This window comes from Malania oleifera, chromosome 5, assembly GCF_029873635.1.
Source record: "Malania oleifera isolate guangnan ecotype guangnan chromosome 5, ASM2987363v1, whole genome shotgun sequence".
NCBI classification, from domain to species: Eukaryota; Viridiplantae; Streptophyta; class Magnoliopsida; order Santalales; family Ximeniaceae; genus Malania; species Malania oleifera.
This window is the reverse complement of record NC_080421.1, coordinates 7,375,897-7,397,156: the sequence shown is the minus strand read 5'-3', so window position 1 is coordinate 7,397,156 and position 21,260 is coordinate 7,375,897. Positions and strand designations below refer to the sequence as shown.

The 21,260-nt window shown below is 37.6% G+C and overlaps 1 protein-coding gene across 1 annotated transcript in view; it reads right to left on the bottom strand.

The window, feature by feature from the left end:
* The window catches only part of LOC131156443 (zinc finger CCCH domain-containing protein 19), a 47,137-nt gene extending 26,326 nt beyond the window's left edge, over positions 1–20,811 (bottom strand). Inside the window, exons 1-7 of the mRNA XM_058110139.1 lie at positions 20,159–20,811; positions 19,953–20,032; positions 16,381–16,568; positions 9,277–10,192; positions 9,044–9,171; positions 7,604–7,663; positions 7,451–7,501 (exon numbers count right to left, since the gene is read on the bottom strand). Of these exons, the coding sequence (XP_057966122.1) occupies positions 7,451–7,501; positions 7,604–7,663; positions 9,044–9,171; positions 9,277–10,192; positions 16,381–16,568; positions 19,953–20,032; positions 20,159–20,811 (2,076 nt within the window). The remainder of the gene's footprint in view (positions 1–7,450; positions 7,502–7,603; positions 7,664–9,043; positions 9,172–9,276; positions 10,193–16,380; positions 16,569–19,952; positions 20,033–20,158) is intronic.
* Positions 20,812–21,260: the final 449 nt, after the last annotated feature.

The following is a 21,260-nucleotide window of genomic DNA, read 5'->3' as shown; positions in this document are numbered from 1 at the left end:
AGATTAATGATATCCTCTGTCTGAAATTTGACAGATTTGACGGTCGTAAGGTGTATGCTTGCCAGAAGTTAGTTCATTTGGGCACCGATATAAGGAAGGTGTTTGATGAGAAGGTCAAAAATTCTGGTGCGACAGAAACAAAGCTTTTAGGAGAGACTCTAGAGGAGAACTTAGCATAGTAGAATACTCTCTCATAAAGGAGAAGGTTGGGTGTAGCATAGTACAGTTGTGCATATAATCTAAAGTAAGGTTCTTTCTTATAGGCTTGATGTTTTTTAGGGAGGTACAGATTCCATGTCACATACTGCTCTCAATTGAAGGCAATCAATTCTTGGATGGCTAATGAGATTTTGAAGTATGTTATGATGAAAGTGTTGTTTCCAAGTTAATTTTTTGGTAAGGCATATGATAGGGTTAACTACAATCGATAGGGTACTGAGTAAAGGTTTTGGAGATAGATGGAGGAAGTGGGTTAACAGGTTTTTATATTAGGCTATTGTTGCAGTTATTGTAAATAAAATATAAAATTCAGGAGCAATTATGGGGAGATTAATGATATCTTGTGTTTGAAATTTGAATTTTTGAGGGTAGTAAGGTGTATGCTTGCCGGAAGTTAGTTTGTATGGGGGCCGAGATGAAGAAGGTGTTTGATGAGAACAGAGAAAACTCTGGTGCGGCGGGAACAAAGCTTTTAGGAGAGACTCTAGAGGAGAACTTAGCATAGTAGAATACTCTCTCATAAAGGAGGTTGGGTGTAGCAATGGAGGTCAAGAAATGGGGAATTTTTCAGATTCATAAAGTGATCATTTGAGTGAATTTGACTCTGGTGGGGGGTATTGTTGGATGAGTTTTGAAAACAATATGGGCATGCTTATGATTCTTGCGACGAAGTAGGGGGTATAGATATGGTCATCCTGACCCTGTTGGAAGGTTTGGAGGGAGTGTATATTTTTGAAAATGGTAGTTTGGTCAACAATTTACGGCTTAGGGATGGAATGTTGCCTACTCCCGTGGAAGAAATTTCCAAGAGGATTTAGAAGCTCAAGATCTTTTGGATAAGTTGGATTTAAAGTTGAGTGATGTTGAAGGAATTGAAGTTCGCTTGGATGGTGGCAAAAGTCATAAATTGAAGGGTCAAAGATAATTAGTAAATTTGAGGAGTTTGGTAAATTATAACGGTAAGGGTCTGAAAAGGGGTTTTCTTGGTTAATTTTATCTAGTTTCAGGGTGTGATCTTTGGATTGTTTTTTTTTTCTGTTTTTTCTCTCTTTCTTTTCAGTTTTTTTGGTGGACTCCTTGTCCCCGCACATTTTACCTTCTATACTTGCTTTTATTATCTTATATATATTGGTTTAGAGCCACTAGAGGAATTAGGCAATGAAAAGCCTTAAAATCTCAAAAGAATGTGCCCAAAAAGAGGCATAAAAAATGACCTTCTCCCAGAGTAGAAAAAGGAGCGGTCTTTTTATCTCTGAAAAGTCTGGCATTACTTTCAATCCACATCAACCACAGCACTGAAAAAACAGCACAAACCCAAAAATTCCTCCCTGTTTTATTCTTTACAAAGCCCCAAAACTTTACCATTAAAAAGTCAAAGATAGATTCCAGAGCCACCCACTCTTCTCCAAAAAATGAAAACAGATTATTTCATTTGTATCTTGCCCCCTTACAATGAAGAAATAGACCACTAGAACTCTCAATATCTGGACTAAGAGCTTTGTAGGATCTCCTGATCTGTAACACATCATTTGTATTAGTCTTATGGAGTACAAGAGTCCAAATGAAAGTCCAGACTTTAAATGGAACCTTTGCTTTCCACATAACTTTATTTAACAAGAAAGGGCTACAGTATGTGGGTTTAGTAAGATTTGAGAAAAAAAAATCTTTCAAGAGAAGGACCCCGAAGTATACCCAATCCAAAGCCTTGGGTCCTCCCACAAATTTAGCAAGAAAGAATCCAACACACAGTAAAAGAGTTGACTCATCAACCTCTCTCTCGTTGAGACTCCCAAAAAGGATGGGAATCCCAGGAAAAAAGAGCCCTCCTCACTGAAATAAAAAGCTGAGATTGGTGCCTCATGGACAGAAAAAAGTCCAAACAAGTGCGGCACCAACATCTCCAACAAAACTCACCAACCCAAGTATCCTCCCAAAAGCGAACTTTGTCCCCAGTCCCCACTTTGAAATGAGTAAAATGAAATAAATGACAAGCTACCTGCGAAACAAACCTCCAAGGACTTGAATGAGTGACATTGCCACTTCCTTTTGAATCCCACCCATTCCTGTGCAAACCATATTTACTCATTATTACTTTATGCCATAAGGAATTAGGTTCCATTTCCAAAATAAAGAAATGTTTTAGAAACCACATTAACAAGACCCAGACCCCCTTCAAACTTAGGGATCAACCAGAAATGTGACTTTTCGTCCGAGCCTGATTCTTTGTAAGGATGAGCTATTTTATATTGGCCTTTGGCCTTTTCAGATTTCCCATCCAACAGAAATCCAAGTTCAATTTCCTTTCGAGAGCTAATGGTTGAAAAGTTTCTGCGTCCAGATCGGTAGAGAAGCATTAATTCTTTGTGTTGCCACACCAGATTCAGCGTTGTTTGTACTCTATTCCTTTAATTATTCTCTGCTATGTATTCTGAGTGACTGCCAGAATTGAAAGGTAGAGCAGGGATTTCTCACGGTCAAGGGTGGGGATAAATAGTGAGACTATCTGGGTAGCTGGGATAGAGTTTGTAAGTTTTTGAAAGAGTATGGTTTAAATCTCGCTAATGTAGTGCCTAAATACATTGCTTTGATGCGTAAACAGCTGAGATGATTTCTTTTTGAGCCAACACTCTTTGTACAAGGTGATCCACGGTATTTATGGCCTCCATCAGAATAGTTAGGATGCTAAGGGATTAATCCCAGTGATGAAAATCCATATATATAGGTTCCTTGGATTCTCAATTTTCCTTTCTTGTTTTGGGAGGATGTTTGGAAACAGGATGTGCCTTTCTCTAGGTTTTCCTTTTTTAGTTGTTTGTATCGTCCTTCTTCTCCCCAAAATGCTTTCATTTCTACTGGTCAATGAAAAATGGAGAGCTCTCGGAACTCTAATTTAGGAGGAACTTAAATGAGAAGAAAACTGATGACCATGTGCTCAGATGGTTTGGGCACCTACAAAATAGACCAAATAGTGCGCCAATGCGTAGGAGTGAACTAGTTGCCATTAGTGGCAGAAAATGGGGTAGGGGGCAGACATAAAATAACTTAGAATTAGATAGTAAGGATTTAATAGCTCTTAGTTAGTCTGAAGAAATTGCCCATGGTTGTGTAAATTGGCAGAAAAGGATTCATGTAGCCAAACCCACCAAGTGGGATTAAGGTTTGATTTGTTGTTGTTGTTGTTGTTGTAGTTTGCCTCAAATGTGCTTGATTCTTTTCAGTTTCTTCCAGGACACGTGTGCAAGGTTGGCCTACAGACGCATGTGTCTGGTGTGCCTAGCATTTCCTCTTGCTATTCTGCTCACTCACATTTGGTTCATTATCCTAAATCCCTTTTCTCTGAGAATGTTATTTGAAAAGCCAAGAGTCCATTCATAGTTAAAGATTTCTTTTCACTTTGCTCTTAAAAGAATTTATATTAATGATTTATTGCAGAAAAAGCCTCAATAAGGCGTTATCCAATGTGTGTCATCTGGTGGCAGTTCTCATTTGTTTCTGCACTATTTTTGTTATCCGTGCATCAAGAAATTACTTGTTTGATATGTTTGGTACATGCCCATATTCTTTACAGGGATTTTTCCTGCAGTTTTATAGGGTTTCTGGAGGTAGTAATAAGGGGTAAGTTGTTAATGTCTTTTGTGCAAGGTTTCCTTAATTCTTTCGTGTTATGCTTCTAGATCTTTCAAAAGACTGCCCTTGATTGATTTTCAGAGATATTGAAATGCTTTATTCCATCTGGTTTTGTTCTTTTATCCTTTCAATAAGTTTATTTCTTTTAAAAGGATGTCTTTCACTTGGTGTTACATTTCTAGAGCCTTTAGAGAAGTGCCTTTAACTGATTTAAAGAGAGATTGCATTCATCATTTTTTTTTCTTTTTGATCATTTTTATTTATTTTAGAAGAATATCTTAACTTTCTTATTTGCAATTTTTTTTCTTTCTTAATAAAGTTCTTTTATCCCAAAAAAAAATTACAATAATTTAATATATATATATATATATATATATATATATATATATATATATATATATATACATATACATACACACATAAAGGGGGGGAAAAAGACATACTTCGCGGATACTGTAGGGATGATAGTCTCAAGTGTCATATTTATTCAATGCAGTGTTGAGTGATGCACTTGATATTTTGAAATATTCTAAAAATTGTGAGTTTTGGAATGAATTGAATCCCAGTAAATGTTATGGCAGCAGTAGTGATGGAAATAGATTTGGCAACTCAACATAGATAAATGGGGGACACAATAATGATACAGAAGTTTTTCTTCATTTTCTTGGAAAGGTGGGAACTTGGGGATGAGTATCTGACTTGGCAGTATTAGGGACAGTGGTACTGGAAAACATGGTGTAAATGCAGTGGCAGCAGCAGGCAATAGCAGTAGTGCACAAGGCAACATCTCCTAAGCTCTCCTTAAATCAACTTGATGAAATATTTCTAAAAATAATTATGGTGGTTGACCACTGACATGCTTATAGTGCCGTGAGAAGCAAGATGGTAGGATGGCGCATTTGGGTGATAGCACCATAGTCACTGCAGTGACTAGCATGCTAAGCTGCTAATTGGAATGGGAAATTGGCAATGATGTTGCTAGCTATTTCTTTAACTGTTTTTATTTTTTTGCCTTTTATGGATTAGTCAATTTCCTCATTCTTCTTTCATCAAGACAAATCGTCAACCAAATGACAAGAAAACTTCATAAATTGCTTCTAAAATTTTGGCCAAAAATGAGGATGTTATTCACAGGATCTCTCCAGCTATGAATGAGTGCATTACATGTTCCTGATGGCATTTTCACTGCAACCAGCAAATGCATACTAATACAATGACTGTAAAAATCAACATTGCAAGGATGTATAACCGTAAGTAAGCTGTTCTACATAAATAGTGTATGAAGTGACGTAGTAGTCACAAACTTTGCACGTAAGCCTGATGTTAGTTTCTTTTGTTTTCCTTTATAATGAACAAGGGGGATCTTAAAATCAACTGTAAAAAATCAATGTATTCATCTATATTAAACCCCAGCAAATGCCCCCCCCCCCCCCCGGCAGCAAAAGAAAAAATTCATAAGTCTAACAACAGCAAACAGCATTTACAAAATTTCAACAAAATCATCCAAGTTATTTTATTAAATTGAAGGAAATTATCAATTGCAAGAAACACTATTCCCAAAATACTGACAACGTTTACTTGAGAGTAAAGATCATTCCCACTTTAAGACTCTAAAACACAAGAAAATACCCCAAATTAACATATATGGTCCACCCCCAAGACTTGAAGTGTATTAGGGACAACTAAGAGAATAGTGGATGATAATTAAGTTTAAGAATATAAAAGTGTTGAGAAGACAACTTTATGTTCACACAAAGCCTTGTTGGCTGATGGCATGTTTCCCCGGGTCTGGGGCGCTGCAAGTAGTTGAAGCAGGATTTTACCCCCAAACTGAAAAACAGTGCTTGTGTCAAACCTTTCCAAATCCCATAAACTGAACTCCACCACAATTTTCAGGTATGGGCAATATACGGACAGAAAGCTATAATCATTTTTTAATCCATTGTATGTTCATTCCTCAACTTGTTTAACTCCAGAGATGCAATCTAGATTGTGGAAACAACTTCTACATCCTACATCCAGTATTCAAATCCAGTCTCCATAAAAGACATGGAAATATTTCAACCTTAGACAATCTACAGAAAATAGGGCTAAGAGTAACAAATAGATGTTTTCTTTGTATGGCTGATGCAGAATCAGTCAACCAAATTCTTCTCCACTACCCCTGTACAAGAAATTTGTGGAACATATCAGTGGGTTACTGCAAATTTCATGGGAGGGAAGATTCAGGCTTTGAAAGGCACCAGAGCCCCCAAGGAGAAGCGAAAGGCTTTGAATCTTATCCCTCTCCCCATCTTTGGTGTGCTTGGAAAGAAAGAAATAAGAGAGCCTTCAAAGATTCAGTTACTCCGCTTCAGATTTGCAAAGAGCAGTGGATTGCTGTTGTCTCCAGTTGACATAGTGGGCAAATTGTGAATGATCATAATGTAATTCGTGATGTTTGTGACACTCTAAAACGTGGATGACTTTTTGTACCACGGGGTGGCATCCCCTTGATGCCCAGCTAATAAAAGTTTCTCTTTACCAATCAAAAAATAAAAAAAATTCAAGGTCACTGGAACCCACATGACAAGTCACATTTCAAGGCGCCCATCTCTTTGGACGTCAAGCCTGACCAACTCCTAGCCGACAGCCATGACAAAATAAATCTACAGTCATTTCTATAAAGAATAACATGACTTTTAATTCCAAAGTCAACTACTGCAATTCGAACAACTTGCAATTGGATTTCATTCTTCATACAACTAGCATGTCTAATACAATGGACCTCCACACTTTATCTAAACCATAAAACTATTTCCATATGGCACCCACCTTACAACATTATTATTACCTGATACATATGAAAATTCAAATAATAAAATGATAAGTAGATGATTTCAGATCATAATGAAAATGCTTCATTCCTGCTAACATTTTGAAGTTGTTTCTGTCAATGACGGATCACCCCTTAGATTGCTATCAGCAAATGACTTCCCAAAAAAAGAAAAAAACTACACAACTATAGGTCTTTCTTATTAGAAATAAGTCATGTGACAGTAAAGTGCATTTTTAATTTTTTGAGTGCTAGTCACGTGTATAGATTTTCATCCCAATTTTTCAGTATGCTTTGTTTTACCATTCTATGAAACCAAAATTTTAATTCTTGTCCTCTTTGCAACTAGTTGCACTCTGCTCAATTTCTTTATTATCAATTCTCATCTTTCCCAAATGACTATAATGTTGAACAAAATATCCTATCATCTTTCTTCTTGCAGAATACTATGAATTTTAAGTTCGTTTACTCAGTCACTTGCACAGACTTCTAGAAGAACCTAAACAATTATTTCTGCCCACTTTCTTCCCATGTTCATGGCATTAGGCTCTTAACAAAAATCCTGTAACCACCTGAAAAGCTGAGAAAGCCAAACTAATTAACGAAAAAAGCTTTCAGAAAACCCTCACTTAAATGGTTGTTTGGCTATAGTAAAAAACCAATCACTTTTATCCAATCTCAAGCATCCATCAAAAAAAAAATTTATCCAATATGCATATAATGCTGTTGCCATTTTTGTGTATATGCATACAAACATGAGACAAATATTCACCAGCAACAAGAGCTTACATCATTGATTCTTACTGCATGAAGTGCCATGGCTTTTTCCAGAACATCACCCTGCAAGCAAATAAAGATCTCCTTAAAATAATGGTTGGGCGTGGGGGGACCACGGCAAGCATACCAAAAAAAAAAAAAATAGAGACTAAAATATAGAATTACCACAGTCATACGGTTGATAAATCCACATTTTATGCTTTGGCGCAACCTCTTGCATTCATCCTGGAAAATTGAACAAGAGTATCAGGTAATGCCCTTGAAAAAAAGTTTAAATATAAAGGAACAAGTTTTTGTACTAGGCCCCACTCTGTACCACCTACGAATCTGCACTTATTATCACTAATCATACATAGGAAGTACATTCAGTAAGCAATTAGTCTTAGTACTTGTAACCCAGTAAACAAGAAGAGCTCTAAATGGTTGAAAGATGCTTATAGTCGCTACAAGTTATGAGCGGTTGACCAGCATACAATATCATAATATAACAGCTTAACATTATAGTATTAATAAATATCTCAATATACTACTTGAACATTATTAATTTAAAATATGGCTATATTGGCTTAATTCTGTTTTTCTATTGTATTAGCTTTCTTTTTCTTTTTTACCTTTTTTCCTTTGTTTTTTTTTTTTCCTTTATTTTTCTATTGTTTCCGGCATGAAAAAGGGTAGGGTAGGCCTAAAATAACTTGGAATGAGGTAGTGAGGAAGGATTTAATAGCCCATAATCTAGTAGAGGAAAATGCTTTCGATTGGGTGAATTGGGGAAAAGGAACTCATGTAGCCAATCCCACCTGTTATTATTGTAGTTGTATACTCTTCTCAATTAAAAAAAATTCTTTTTCTATATTTAAAAAAAAAAAATCTCTATGTACTATTATATTACACTATTAGAATATTATAATGATATATTATTAAAATTGTACATACGAATCTATATCATCATCACGTAAATGATAATATTATACTTATTAGTAGATTCTTATATGTATATAATAGAACTTATTTATTACTACAACTGTTGTTATTATTATTAACTTTGTGCAATAATATGCAGTCAAACTAATATTTATTAACATTATCTTTCTGTCCTTGTAACAAAGAAATACATACTCCAAGTACTTAATTAAGTTCATATCAATAAGAAGTACCAACTGAAACCTAAATGAATTTCCAAACCACAAGCAATGTTTAATCAGTAGTAAATTAGGAAAAACCCCTACCAGTGAAGAGCATGAATTCCTAACATTTGCCCTTGAAACTAATTTTTATCATAGAATAAGTAGCCAATTTGGAGAAACCTCACTTCTTGTAAAAGACAATTTATGATTCCTATCATTATGCCACTGAGAGTCAAATTTATCATCCCAGTTTTAAGGATGTTAGGGAAAAATTTATACTTTTCAATAAATGGGGAGTAGAAATAGTCTTCGCCATCTTAGGGAGTGCCTAAATTTCTATAGAGATCTATATTGAATTCATAATTTTGGGCAGTAAAAAAATAAACAAAGGCAGACATCATAGAATCAGTTTTCCTCTCAATTAGATAGAAGAACTCGTACAGAATCAACAATATCATTTAAATTCGCAGCATTTAATCACCTCAGTAAACTCCTGATTTGAAATTATATCAATTGATATGACCTCTGTCTTGTTTAAGTTCAATATTTCTAGCATGATATCTGTTGTCTTTTTGCCTACTTTATATGGCTCCGCTGCTTTGGAAGTACCTGTAGACAAAACCAGTTATAAACTTTACAATTTTAATAGCTATAGGTCCTTCAATGCACACGACATTGATAGTCATGCAGCAGGGTGATCTTCTAAATACTTACTTACAACTTGGACTAGCCTATATATATCTTGCTTTTGAACACTGCCAGAAATCCTTATTCTCACAAAAGAACCAACAACCTCATCATGAAACTTTTCACCATTGCCTATTAGGTCTTCCATCAAATTGCGCCTCAGATAAATCAAGTTAATGTTGTGCATATCAATGGCTGCATAATCATCAAGATTAGACTGAGGTCCTCTTTCGTCACCCTTTTTACGCATTTTTCGTTTCCTATCTTTACCACCCTTTATTATGATTTCAGCATTCCCATCAACATCTAACTGACTTGCATCAGTATCAACAACACTTCCTTGAAGATCATCTGCCTGAGAATCCTCTTTTACAAGAAAGTGGGACTCAAGAAGCTTTAACATTTCAAAATGCCCCACACGTGCCTTTCCAAACAAATTTTCAAGCCTCGAGTCACAAATTATCTGACTTTTCCGGCGTGGATCACGAAGTTTGTTTGTTTTTATATATTCCAGCAATAAGGCTTGCACATCAAACTGAGATAAGACAGATTTGTCACCATTTTTCATATGCATAACAAACTCCAAAAGCTCTTTTGATGCCCACTCAGTACTGCCAGGCACAGCTGAACCTTCAGCCACTGCTGCACTTGGTGAAACCCCATCCTGAGGAAGCAACTTGGATGGTTTCTTCGCCCTCCTTCTTTTAGGTTTACTTTCTTCGAGATTATCAGCAGAACTTTCTGTATCAGAACCGACATCATTGTTAGCATCATATAATTCAGGGGGCGATTCCTCTTTACCAGCAATAACATCAGATCCTTTCCATGGATTTTTGGCTTGTTCAAGTTCATCTGAACTGAAACACAACCTCCCTTTCAAATCCATCCAGTAGTCCTTAAAGAGATACTCCCAACTACTTCTATCGTCAAAATCTACTTGACCCTGCACAAATACAGAAAAAAATGCAGAAAAGAGAAAATTAGAATGCTAATCCTCGGATTAGAAATTCAAACTCCAAAAAAATAACATATATTCAAAGCACAAAACAAAACTGCAAAACATTCACAGATTAAGAAAACAAGAACAGGCCACCTATAAAAAGTTAAATTACAGCCATATAAATAGTACTAAACCTTATTCAATTGAAAAAAAAGGAGGAGAGGATTTAAAAAATATTTCAATGCAAGACAGGATTCATTCTCGCAGTTGCAAAACAAGTACAAACAAGAAATATGCTGAAACAATTACAAAACCAGTAAGTCTTACCACACATAAGCCAAAGAAAATACATTCCTGGTTTCAAGGATTATGCTCTAGCACCAGTTAATCGGTTATAGGATCTTTGAAGTAGATACATACATACATGTGTGTGTGTGTGAAATATTTTCAGATGCCTGAAAATTTTTATTCTACTGTATCAAATCTAAGAATCTCATTTTTTTGGGTTTACTATAAAATTTAAAAGGGCTTCGCTTCATTTTCAGAGCAAGCTCTTACTAGTTCAGCAGAACCAAAGGTATATTACTCAAGCAATTTTTCAAGGTTATTACACATCTAATTATCATCAAGCGCACTGTTTCTTCCACGGTTCCTTCACTGAATTGGGGATGTATTTGAGTCAAGTTTATTCAACACCATGGAATACTTGAACTCGACTCAAATCGGATATTTTAAGCTCAATACTTAACTCAAACTTGGCTGATCTTATTATAGTTGAGCTCGACCTTAACTCAACAAAGAAGTTCGTAAGACTCTCAAGTAAGCTTGATTTAGTTATAAAATAATATTAAATATAATAGTAATATATAAAGTATGTAATATTAAATATATGTATAAAATAATTAACATATCCCCTATAAAATAAAAAGAAAATGCATAATAACAAAAGCCCATTTAAACTTGTTTAGGCTCAGAAGTAGGATTGAAAAACTCAAACCACATTTACCAAGATACTCAAGTAACTCAAAACTTAAATAGAATCGAGTTGAGTCATGATACAGAGCGATTCAAGCTTTAGTGGCTTGAGAGCTACCTTGACTCATGCATCCACAGGCTGGCTTGTCCGCATCAAATTATGGGTAGCAAAATCCCCATAATAGCAACCAAAAAGCAATGAGGCTTCATTTTCAGGTCATCTATCCATTAAACAAAATAAATGTGCTAAAATTTTCATTATCTTGTGCTTCCTTCACTTTCCAAGAGTCCACTTTCCAGCACAACTTTGGCAACTGCCAAATGTAAACCTAAACATAAAAAGCAGCTACAGGGCAGAAAGGACAAAGAGAGAGACAAAATTCAGCCTGAAATAAGGTGCACCTTCATCCCAAAATAAAGCTAATGTTTGTTCCTCCGTGGGTATTATAAGTATTTGGGAAATCATTCCTCTTAGTGTCAAGCTTTGAATAGAAGGGGAAACAATTTTGAATAAGAGGGAAAGAATTTTAACAAGGATCGCTCCATAGTTACCCTGACAGCAGCACTCTTTTTGCCATGAATTGGCTTATTCGAAAAAAGTCTTGTTCTTTGGAAGGGATATCTATATGATCCGGTCGATTGTTATACATAGGGCACCAAGGGTGTGCCTGAACTCTGTACAAAAACGTCCATAAATCCAAAAACAGAAAACTATACGAAATCAGTGAGGTCTAGTGTACAATTCCAAGACCACCAGACAAAAAAGTACAAATTATCACATTTTTAAAGTTTCCGTATGGTTCCTTCATTGCCCTCAAAGGCTCTCCCATTTCTTTTCCTCCAAACATGCTAGAAGACACACAAAGGCATCATCTCCCATAGCCTCTGAAAATTCCCATCATTTCTGTCACCATCCCTTAGTTCCTTGCTGGAAAGGAAAATGATGAATGTTTTATAGCATCACCCAGTTGACTTCCTCTCTCCATCTTTATTGCGCAAAAACAAGAGTCCACCAGCTCTCTCAGATTGTTATCTGCTAGCATTGTGTCCCATGGAACCTCCCAAGCAAGAAAACCACTCTTCTGGTTTCCACACTGCACTCCAAGGGAACTCCCCCACTGAACTCTCCATGAGTAAGATTATGGCATTGTTTGACTATAAATTTTGAGCTTTTACCTCCCATAAACATAACCATGTCCTCCCTATCCCAATTAATTCTTGTGTTAAACAGTTTTTTTTTTATAAGAAAAAAATTAAATTAGCAGCAAACAAAAGATACAATAGGGAGAGACCAGGCTGTCCTCCAAAGTTCACAAGGAAACAACCAGAAATATTTAAAATAGCTGCCTGCTATTTTTTTATAAGATGGGATTCATGGGAAACCCCTAAAGAACCCAAAGAAATGAACCCAGAAAGAAGCCAAAGACACTGCTCTATCCCACAACAGACAAGGAAAGATTGTGAGACCATTGAAGATTCTTGCATTTTTCTCGATCCAAAAGGTCCACAAAATAGCAAAAAACCATGCTACGCCAGAAACTTCCATTCCTGATCTTACTGAAACACTAATATCTCACAAGAAAAACCAAGCCCACCACCCGAGGTGGCACATAAGCTTCATCAAAACCAGAAATGAGGGCACTCATTTGCAACCATGCAATGCAAGAAGACATGAGCACTTGCATCATTGGACTTGAGGCACATCATTGCATCCTTCTGCATTGTTCTAGGATAGAAACTTCTGGCGCTTGGACATTTGCATGGTCAAGCAAAAGTGGGTCACTGCAGCTACGGTGGAGGGTGAAAGGGATCTGCTCTAACAACGTTAGAAGGAAGGCTCTTTCCCTCCTCCCCCCTTGCTATTTTTTGGGCTCTATGGAGGGAAAGGAACGGAAGGGATTGTGCCAAGTCCCAGCCCGCTTCTGATTTGGATCTACTAACAACCTCTTAGCTAACAAGGTGATCTCTCTTATTCTCCCCAAAACCTGTCATGCATCATCCTCTTAAGAATCCAAGCTACACACTCTTGGGCACTTTAAAATAAGATCGCAAGTATATAGGGACATTATAGAGATCAGTACAAAGGAGGGTGTCATGACCCCCTTAAGAAAACTACCCCTTTTTCCACCCTTCCAGCCTCCTAAGAACCTTCTCAATCACAGGATCTGAAAAAGCCATGGAATTAGGGTTGCCTCCAAAAGGGAGGCCAAGATAGGAGAGTGGCCACTCCACAATAGCACGACATGCCAGGACCTTAAACCCCTCCATCCTCATATGTACCTGAGAATTAAGGGATATTGATCAAGCAATTGTGTTGGAATTCTGGGGACTGGGGAGTTGGAGGGTGACTTTGAAGGTAGATCAAGAAACTGAGCATGGGCTTTTTGAAGGGGTTGTAGAATCTAACAAAGATGGCAATAATGCACTCTAGAAAGGTACAAGTTCAAGTGTTCTTCTGAATTGATGAGAACATGACCTTTCTCCTTCAGGAGCCCAATTTGTTATCAAGCCATCTTCCAATTTGTCCAATTTCCCCAATTCCAACCCTTCAAAGATAATGCACCTCAATACCAACCAAACATGGAGGCTATACCAGCCTACCACCGGAATTGGAAAGGAAACACTTGGAGAGCCATTAACCGATTAACGACTGCTGTAAACTAATCACAGGATATAAAAAACATGATACACTCCTACAACTTACTGCCAAATTCCATTCACCCTAATAGGTAAAGAAGGAGGTCCCAGAACACATGGTCCTGACCCTTTTCAATATCCATTCTGCAGCTAAGCCTGGATTCCTTTCTGTGACCGTAATCTATGAATTCATTTGCAATCAGGATTGCATCCAAAATCTACGTGCCTGTAACAAAATCATTTTGGGCCTGGGATACAAGACTAACCAATCGTCTCTTTGGGCCTGAGGAACAAGACATTTACTGCATTTTGTAGACAATACCTACCAGACATAATTTCACCAGCCAGCATTATCCCATCTATGTCTGGGCCCTGGAGCCTTCCCCCCTCCCCCTGCCATGAGCTAAGAGCCTAAGCCAATTCTTCCCATTTAAAAAGGCTTTTAAAGTTATCTCAATCCTACCTCAAAAATGATCAAGACTAACACCACACATCCAAGGTCTTCACTTAGTTGTTTCAACGTAGAGCTTCCTGTAGAAGTTCACAATGCTCTCAGTAATCCCTTCTTCTTCAATGACACCATTCATGCTCATCTGGTCAGTGTGATAGGCCCTCCTGTGAAAATTTCTTGTTCTATGAAAGAATGGTGTTGTTGCTACCTTCTTGGCCTCCATTACCCTAGTAGTTATGCTAATCTTGTTCTCCTCACTATTTTCCCTCCATATTTTTTTCCGATTGACAGCAGCAGATTCATTAATTTCTTTTCATGGCCTGAGATAACACTCCCAAGAACCTTTCAAATCCCTCAAGACTATTATTGACCCATCTTGATGCCTCCCCATACTATGATTCACTCTCTTTTACTTCATCTCCTTCAGACAAACCTCTATGGAAATCAGCCATCACCAGAAATCTACAAATCAATAGGCCCTCATCATTTTACCTTCTTTCTTTCAAAGGCCCAACTCGTTTATGTGATGTTTTTTATTTTTGGGGCGTAGTCGGGGTGGGGCAGCCTCCCCTGCGGAATAATCAGCACCTCCCTCCCTCCCATCACCAAGTCACTGTGGGTTTAAAATTTGAATAGTAACTCTTACAAACCTTCTCACCACATGTCACCATCACCTCCTTCCTCCCCTGCCATGCATGTGAAACCCATGCTTCACCTTCTCAGCCCTGGGCTTCAACCTTCAACATAGGTTCAGTTTCCACCCACTACAACCAACATCCCCACATCAATCCCAACCATCGCTGACTTGGTCACAGATCAGATCTGACTAGAATCCTTGCCTGTTTCAAATTCAATCACCATCTGTTTCATCAAATTCCAAAAAACCACCACAAGCATCAGTTTATAAGTTTCCTCGTCCAATGAGTATGCTATAAGGCCCACCTCTCTCACCCACATCAACTCAGGCCCTAACCGCATCCAGTTGCTAAGTACCACCAGTCAGACAAGCATTTCTTTTCCCCTCTGTTAATCTCAAGCAAAATGCAAGCTGCTTTCTTTGATGGCAACTCAAAGAATAATAGATTATTAGACATTCCCAGCACTTTAACCCCCCTTTGCAGCCTCCCAAGACCTATTAGCCCACTCTTACAAACCCTTCTTGTCAGAATTTCTCTATCTCCTCCAACAAAAACAACAAAACTGCACACTGATAAACATACCAGAAATTGTATCCTATGTGCACAGGAGCCTGTCTCTACCACGAATGTCAAAGGGGCTTAGCCAATACTTATCATAAGCTTCTCACCTGACCATTTCTCCCTCAAAGCTACTTCCTTGAAAGAGTTTCCTCTATCAGAAGGGGAGCCTTCATTCTTTCACAAACTCTGAAAACTTCTTCCAATGCTCTCCAGTTGTTCATTGGAGTTGCGCAAGGGAACCTCACTTCTCATCTCCTCCCTTCTAATCTTCTGAATCCTAACACTGGATTTTAGCCATGCAACCATGTTCAGTGCAAACAGACCTTGGAAAGGGTTTCTCAATTGATGGAAATACAGTGGAGGTAACCATGACATGACCGTCGTCAATTGACTGAAACATCCTCCTTTCTGTCACGTCGACAATGCTGTGCATCCTCCTCCCAACCTGGGCAATGACCCTGCTTCTCATTGCAAAATCACAGCAAAAAGAGAGCTCGAGAAATTGAGAATGGGAAGGAAATTGATCTTCTTGACCCAAGTTCTTTTCAAATGCCTCAACCCAAGTTCTTTTCAAATGCCTCAATCCTCCTCCCAACCTGGGCGATGACCCTGCTCCTCATTGCAAAATCACAGCCAAAAGAGAGCTCAAGAAATTGAGAATGGGAATGAAATTGGTCTTCTTGACCCAAGTTCTTTTTCTCCATCTAGTGTTTGCAAGCCAAAACCTTATTCTCAATTATGTATTGGACAAATATTCTCAAAATTGCATTTTTACAAATGTTCTGAGACAGGGAGTGCTTCCAATCAATCAAAATTAAATCTTAAAGTTACAAACTTTCACACAACAAAGAACTACGTCAAGGTCCAAACCTTAGAGTAACAAACTGAAACAAGAAAGACAATGAGAGTCAAAAAACTGACACACGTACCATTTCTTTGTTTCCTTGCTCATTCTTTTCAATCAACATCACAGTTCTCATGCAAGCCTCACAGAAGCCTTTGTTTCCTCTAACACATAATATAACACCATCTTTGATGCAACCCTTGCACAATGAAAATGTACATGTATAACACATGTAGTAGGCATTCTTCTCACATATGCTACATAGATGCCAACCTGATATTCACAAGAATAACAATTATTTGAGTTGGATTTAGTCAACAAAAAAGGCACTGACCATGATAGCAAAAAATAAATAAAATTACCAGTAAAACACGAACTGCAAAATTAAAATGGCAAATATTAAATAACAATGAAAACAACAGAATCAGAAACTCCTAAACAGATAATTAGAAGAACAATCCACGTAATCTTGACACAGTCTCTCAGTAAGGCACAAGCACAAGCACAATCATGAAAAAATAGCAAAGCGGTCGCAACATGCATATATAACTTTTCTGCAATCTGCTTGTTTTCTACATGCGTGCATCCGTGTGCTTTTCAGTACATGTGACAACAAAAAAAAAAGTTAAATATATGTGACAACAATAATACACAGTAAAATATATTATACAACCCGGGGAAAAAAAAAACACACACACACACACAACCTCTCAGCAACAACCACGGCCAAAAAAAAAAACACTTACATTTTCCATAGAACAGACCAAGGTTATTAAAACCGGGATCCTACATAGGATTACTAGGGTGGTTTGCAGGATCAGGTAGTAGAATCAGATCTAGGATCATAAGATTCTACTAAATACATAAATAAATATGAAATATGAATTTGCATGTTTTTTTTCATAAATTTCTATGATATAAACCTACAAAATTGGCTAATAAGCGCTGAAGACTCTAAATTTACAAGTGTCTATGGTTGAGCCCTTACATTACCAAAAGAAGAAAAAGATGAAGTATTCAAATGGGCTTATAATGAAATGAAATAATTACTTAATTTTAAAAATAAAAATAAAAAACAGATAATTTTTAACACAAATCAGTCAACAAAGGCTAAGCTATCAAGCTAGCTTACATCTTAAATGTCAGCATCCAAGCCACCATTAGTCTCATTCACTACGGCTATCATCAATGAATTAAGCAATGCCACCATTAAAATCATCACTGTCATTGTCATCATTAATAGTTCAATGCATCAACGTATTACTTATCTATCTTCATTCTTAATGGTTAAAGTTGGCAGACCAATAAACCAAAAAATAATTGCTTAGTCATATTTTTGTTAAATGTAAAAAAACCAAATCACTTAAGTTGTTCATTTCATGTATAAGTTATCCAAGACAAAAAAAAAAAAATAGCCTATATGAAAAGTATTTTGGTTAAGAATTTTAAAATATAAAAGAATATAGGATCTTAAGATCCTACCATGATCCTACTATGATTCTACTGTGATCCTACCAATTTCATTTCTATGTAGGATCAGGATAGTTTTAGTAAAGTAGGATTGTACAATCCTAGGATCTGGATGGCGATTTTAACAGCCATGGTAAAGACTCATTGGGACTGCAATGGAGCAGAAATGATTTAACGGTGTAAAGTTACTTAAAAATCTAATTCAGGCGGGAAGAGTTTGTTATCTAAAATCACTTCGGTGGAAGCTTCATTAACCAACTTTCCCTCTAAAAAGAATTCTAGTTCCAAAACCAATTACAATCCAACAATGTACTTCACTAACCACAATGTTGAAGGCTGGTCAAAGGATAAAAACTTGCACATCAAAATCACTTTTGGCAGAAAATTGATCCAAGCTCCACAAAGTAATGTTTGCAAAATAGCTTTTGAAACACACTAGAGATTAAACAAAACCCTACTCCTTTGAACAGAGAATTAGATGGCAAGGGGAACCATGAAGCAAACATGAATTACAAATACTATAAAATTGACAACTTATGGATACAATTGAGAGTTTTAAAAAAAAAAAATAAGAAAAATGTATTAAAGCTAACCAAACTGGTACAATAGGGGGGGAGAACAAGATGTCCTCTGAAAAACAAACAAAAGAGAACAATCAGAGAATTACAATAACGCTGCCTTCAAATCCCTAACCAGATCAGGCAGCAGCACACCCTGAAAAACCCCAAAGGTATGGCCCCCAGAAAGAATCCAAGTACACTGCTCTATCCCACAGCAAAAAGTAGTTATGATCTTTCTGTCTTACTTATCTCTTAGGTCAGTTTGCTAAGATCAGTAGGGGAAATGAGAGGGTTTTGGATGGTAATTCATCAGGCCTATTTTCCACTAAATCTTTCTTCCTTCATCTCTTCAAATCTCCTTCCCCGAGTTTTTTCCCTTGGAGCCGTATCATTTGGAAGGTTAAAATTTCCTTCAAAGAACAGACTTTAATCTGGACAGTGACTTTGAACAGGATTAGTACACAAGACTAGCTTTTGCTTTTCTCATCCAGTAACAAAAGCACAAAACTTATTCATTAGTGGTGGTTTTTTTTTTATTTTTTAAGATGCAAGATAATAATGAAGAGGTAAAATATACTTCAGAATTCTGATCAAAACATTTGTGTTGTCTTCAATTAAATTATATTTTTAACCATTTCTGACAGTTGGTGCTGGGAAAAAATGACTCCAGTTCAACTAATCCATAGCAAGTAATTCCATTGGTGGGTGCATTTCTACTAGAAAGGTGAAAGGCATAAAGTAAAGCAATAAACTCGTATCTCCTCACATTTTAAGCAAATTCCTTGCTGTTGAAGAAAAATATCTTCCTGCCAATCAAAATTTCTTAATGAATGACCCAATATTCTAGAGCCAAGAACCCATAATAGCAAAATTCAAGACAGATGATGGTGAAAGATTGTCAAATAGACATGTACATGAAAGTATTAACCAGGCTAGTAAACACTCTCTTGGTACTTTATTTGCAACTTGCGTTGCCTATGAAGCACCAGAAATTTTTCTGTATGCTTTTGAGAGCATGGAGATAACAGCACAAATATTTTTTTGGGCTCGCATTTCTAACAATTGATAGACACAAGGACTATTCAACTCCTACAAAAGCAAAAATAACTAATTTGATCAGCTTGCAAATCTTAAGTGGCATGCCAGGCAGGTGCGAATGAAAGTTCCTGTCCCATGACGGCAATCTACTCCTGCAAGTTTTGCTTGCGTGTACATCAAACCTTTTACAGAAAGAAAACAAAAGGAACAAGTTCAATAGTTATTCATATAGAGATAAAAGTGATTTATTTATAAGACAAAAAAAAAGTTGAAGAATTTAAGTACTTCAAGAATTCAATTTCTTTGTGGTGAAGAGAATGTTATGATGGTGCACAGTATTTTGAGTCTTACGAACATAATTTGAGTACCACCGAAAATTACATTTTGATAGCAGAACTTTAACCCATTATAGGATTAAATACAGAGCACACATAACAAGCCCGAATTCAGTATATCTGACTAATAACTATAAACCAACCACATAAAGCAACGGGTAATTTAAAATGCACAAAATTAAAGTAAAAGAGAATACACCAAATCAAAATTTTAGAGCAAATAAGAATGAAAAGAACAATTTACAGGAACTTACCACAATTCCATCGACCCTTAGCTCGAAAGAATGCCTCATCACGATTAACACATGAAGGATGGTACGCCTTAGGACATCCCCTGAAAACCCCCAAAATGACAGTTAGCAATACCTGGTAAAAACCCGCCGAAGAAATGAAGCAGAAATGCAACACAAATCACAAAACCTAGCAAATTGACGAACATCCATGATTCGCTTAACCTCACCTGCGGTCACAGAGCACCAGGTCACCCCCATCGAAGCATATGAAGCACACATCCTCCTCCACTTTCTTCCTCGATGGCACCCGCGCCGGAGCCCTAGAATTTCGTCCTCGCTTGCGCTTTCCACCACCGCTTTTGCTCGTGTCAGCCACATCTACCTCCGTCTCCGCGACATCCACCTCCCCCTCCGTCACATCCACCTCCGTCTCCGCCGCCTCAATCTCCAACTCTGCCATCTCTGTCTCAGTCTCTACCTCCGTGTCTGCCACTGGAGGGTCCTCCTCAGCGATTGACTTGCCCTCCGTCTCCGCCGCATCCTCCTCCGTCTCTGCCACCTCAGCCTCCAGCTCCACCGCCTCAGCCTCCGGCTCCACCGCCTCCGCCTCCGGCTCCACCGCCTCCCTCTCGCCCTCTGCCGCCTCTGTCTCAGTCTCTACCTCTCCTGCCGCTGGAGGCTCCTCCTCCGTGGCGATCGCCTCCTCGGGCTCTCTCTCGGCGACCGTCGATGCCCCGACCGCCAGCTGTGAGTCGTCCAGCTGCGGCAGGGGCTCGCATTGCTCGGTGCTCGCGGGCTCCTCTTCGACGACGTTGTCTGGCTCTTCTTCGATTTGCGGAGTCGGTTTGTGGGCGACGGAGAGCTCTTCGTCCTCGTCCATAGCGGATTGAGAGAGAGATGAACTCTAGGGTTTTGAGCTTCTATCAGGAGCAAAAAGAAGGGTCTGTCCACGAACCGTGTGGAGATAACAGGAGAAGGCAAGAAGAGCGTACGCAGAGGGGAGACTACAGCCCGAATCGGGAGAAGTTTTGCTCGGATGGCGTCGCGGTTCGAAGAGGGCGCCTTATTGTCGAAAATACCCGGGTTTGTACATGAAATTTCGAGCCTGCCCCTTTGATTTTTTTTTTATATAATATGTTTTTTAAGGTAAAATAAAAAATAATAATAATGGGAGTGTCATTTCACTTTAAAAAATATTAGAACTCTACTTTTTTTTAAAATAAATTTTGATATAGATTTATATTATATTTTATTCAAATCTAATATAATTAATACTCCTCCAAATATACGGAAGTGAATATAGAGTGATAATAGTATTTTTTTTATAAT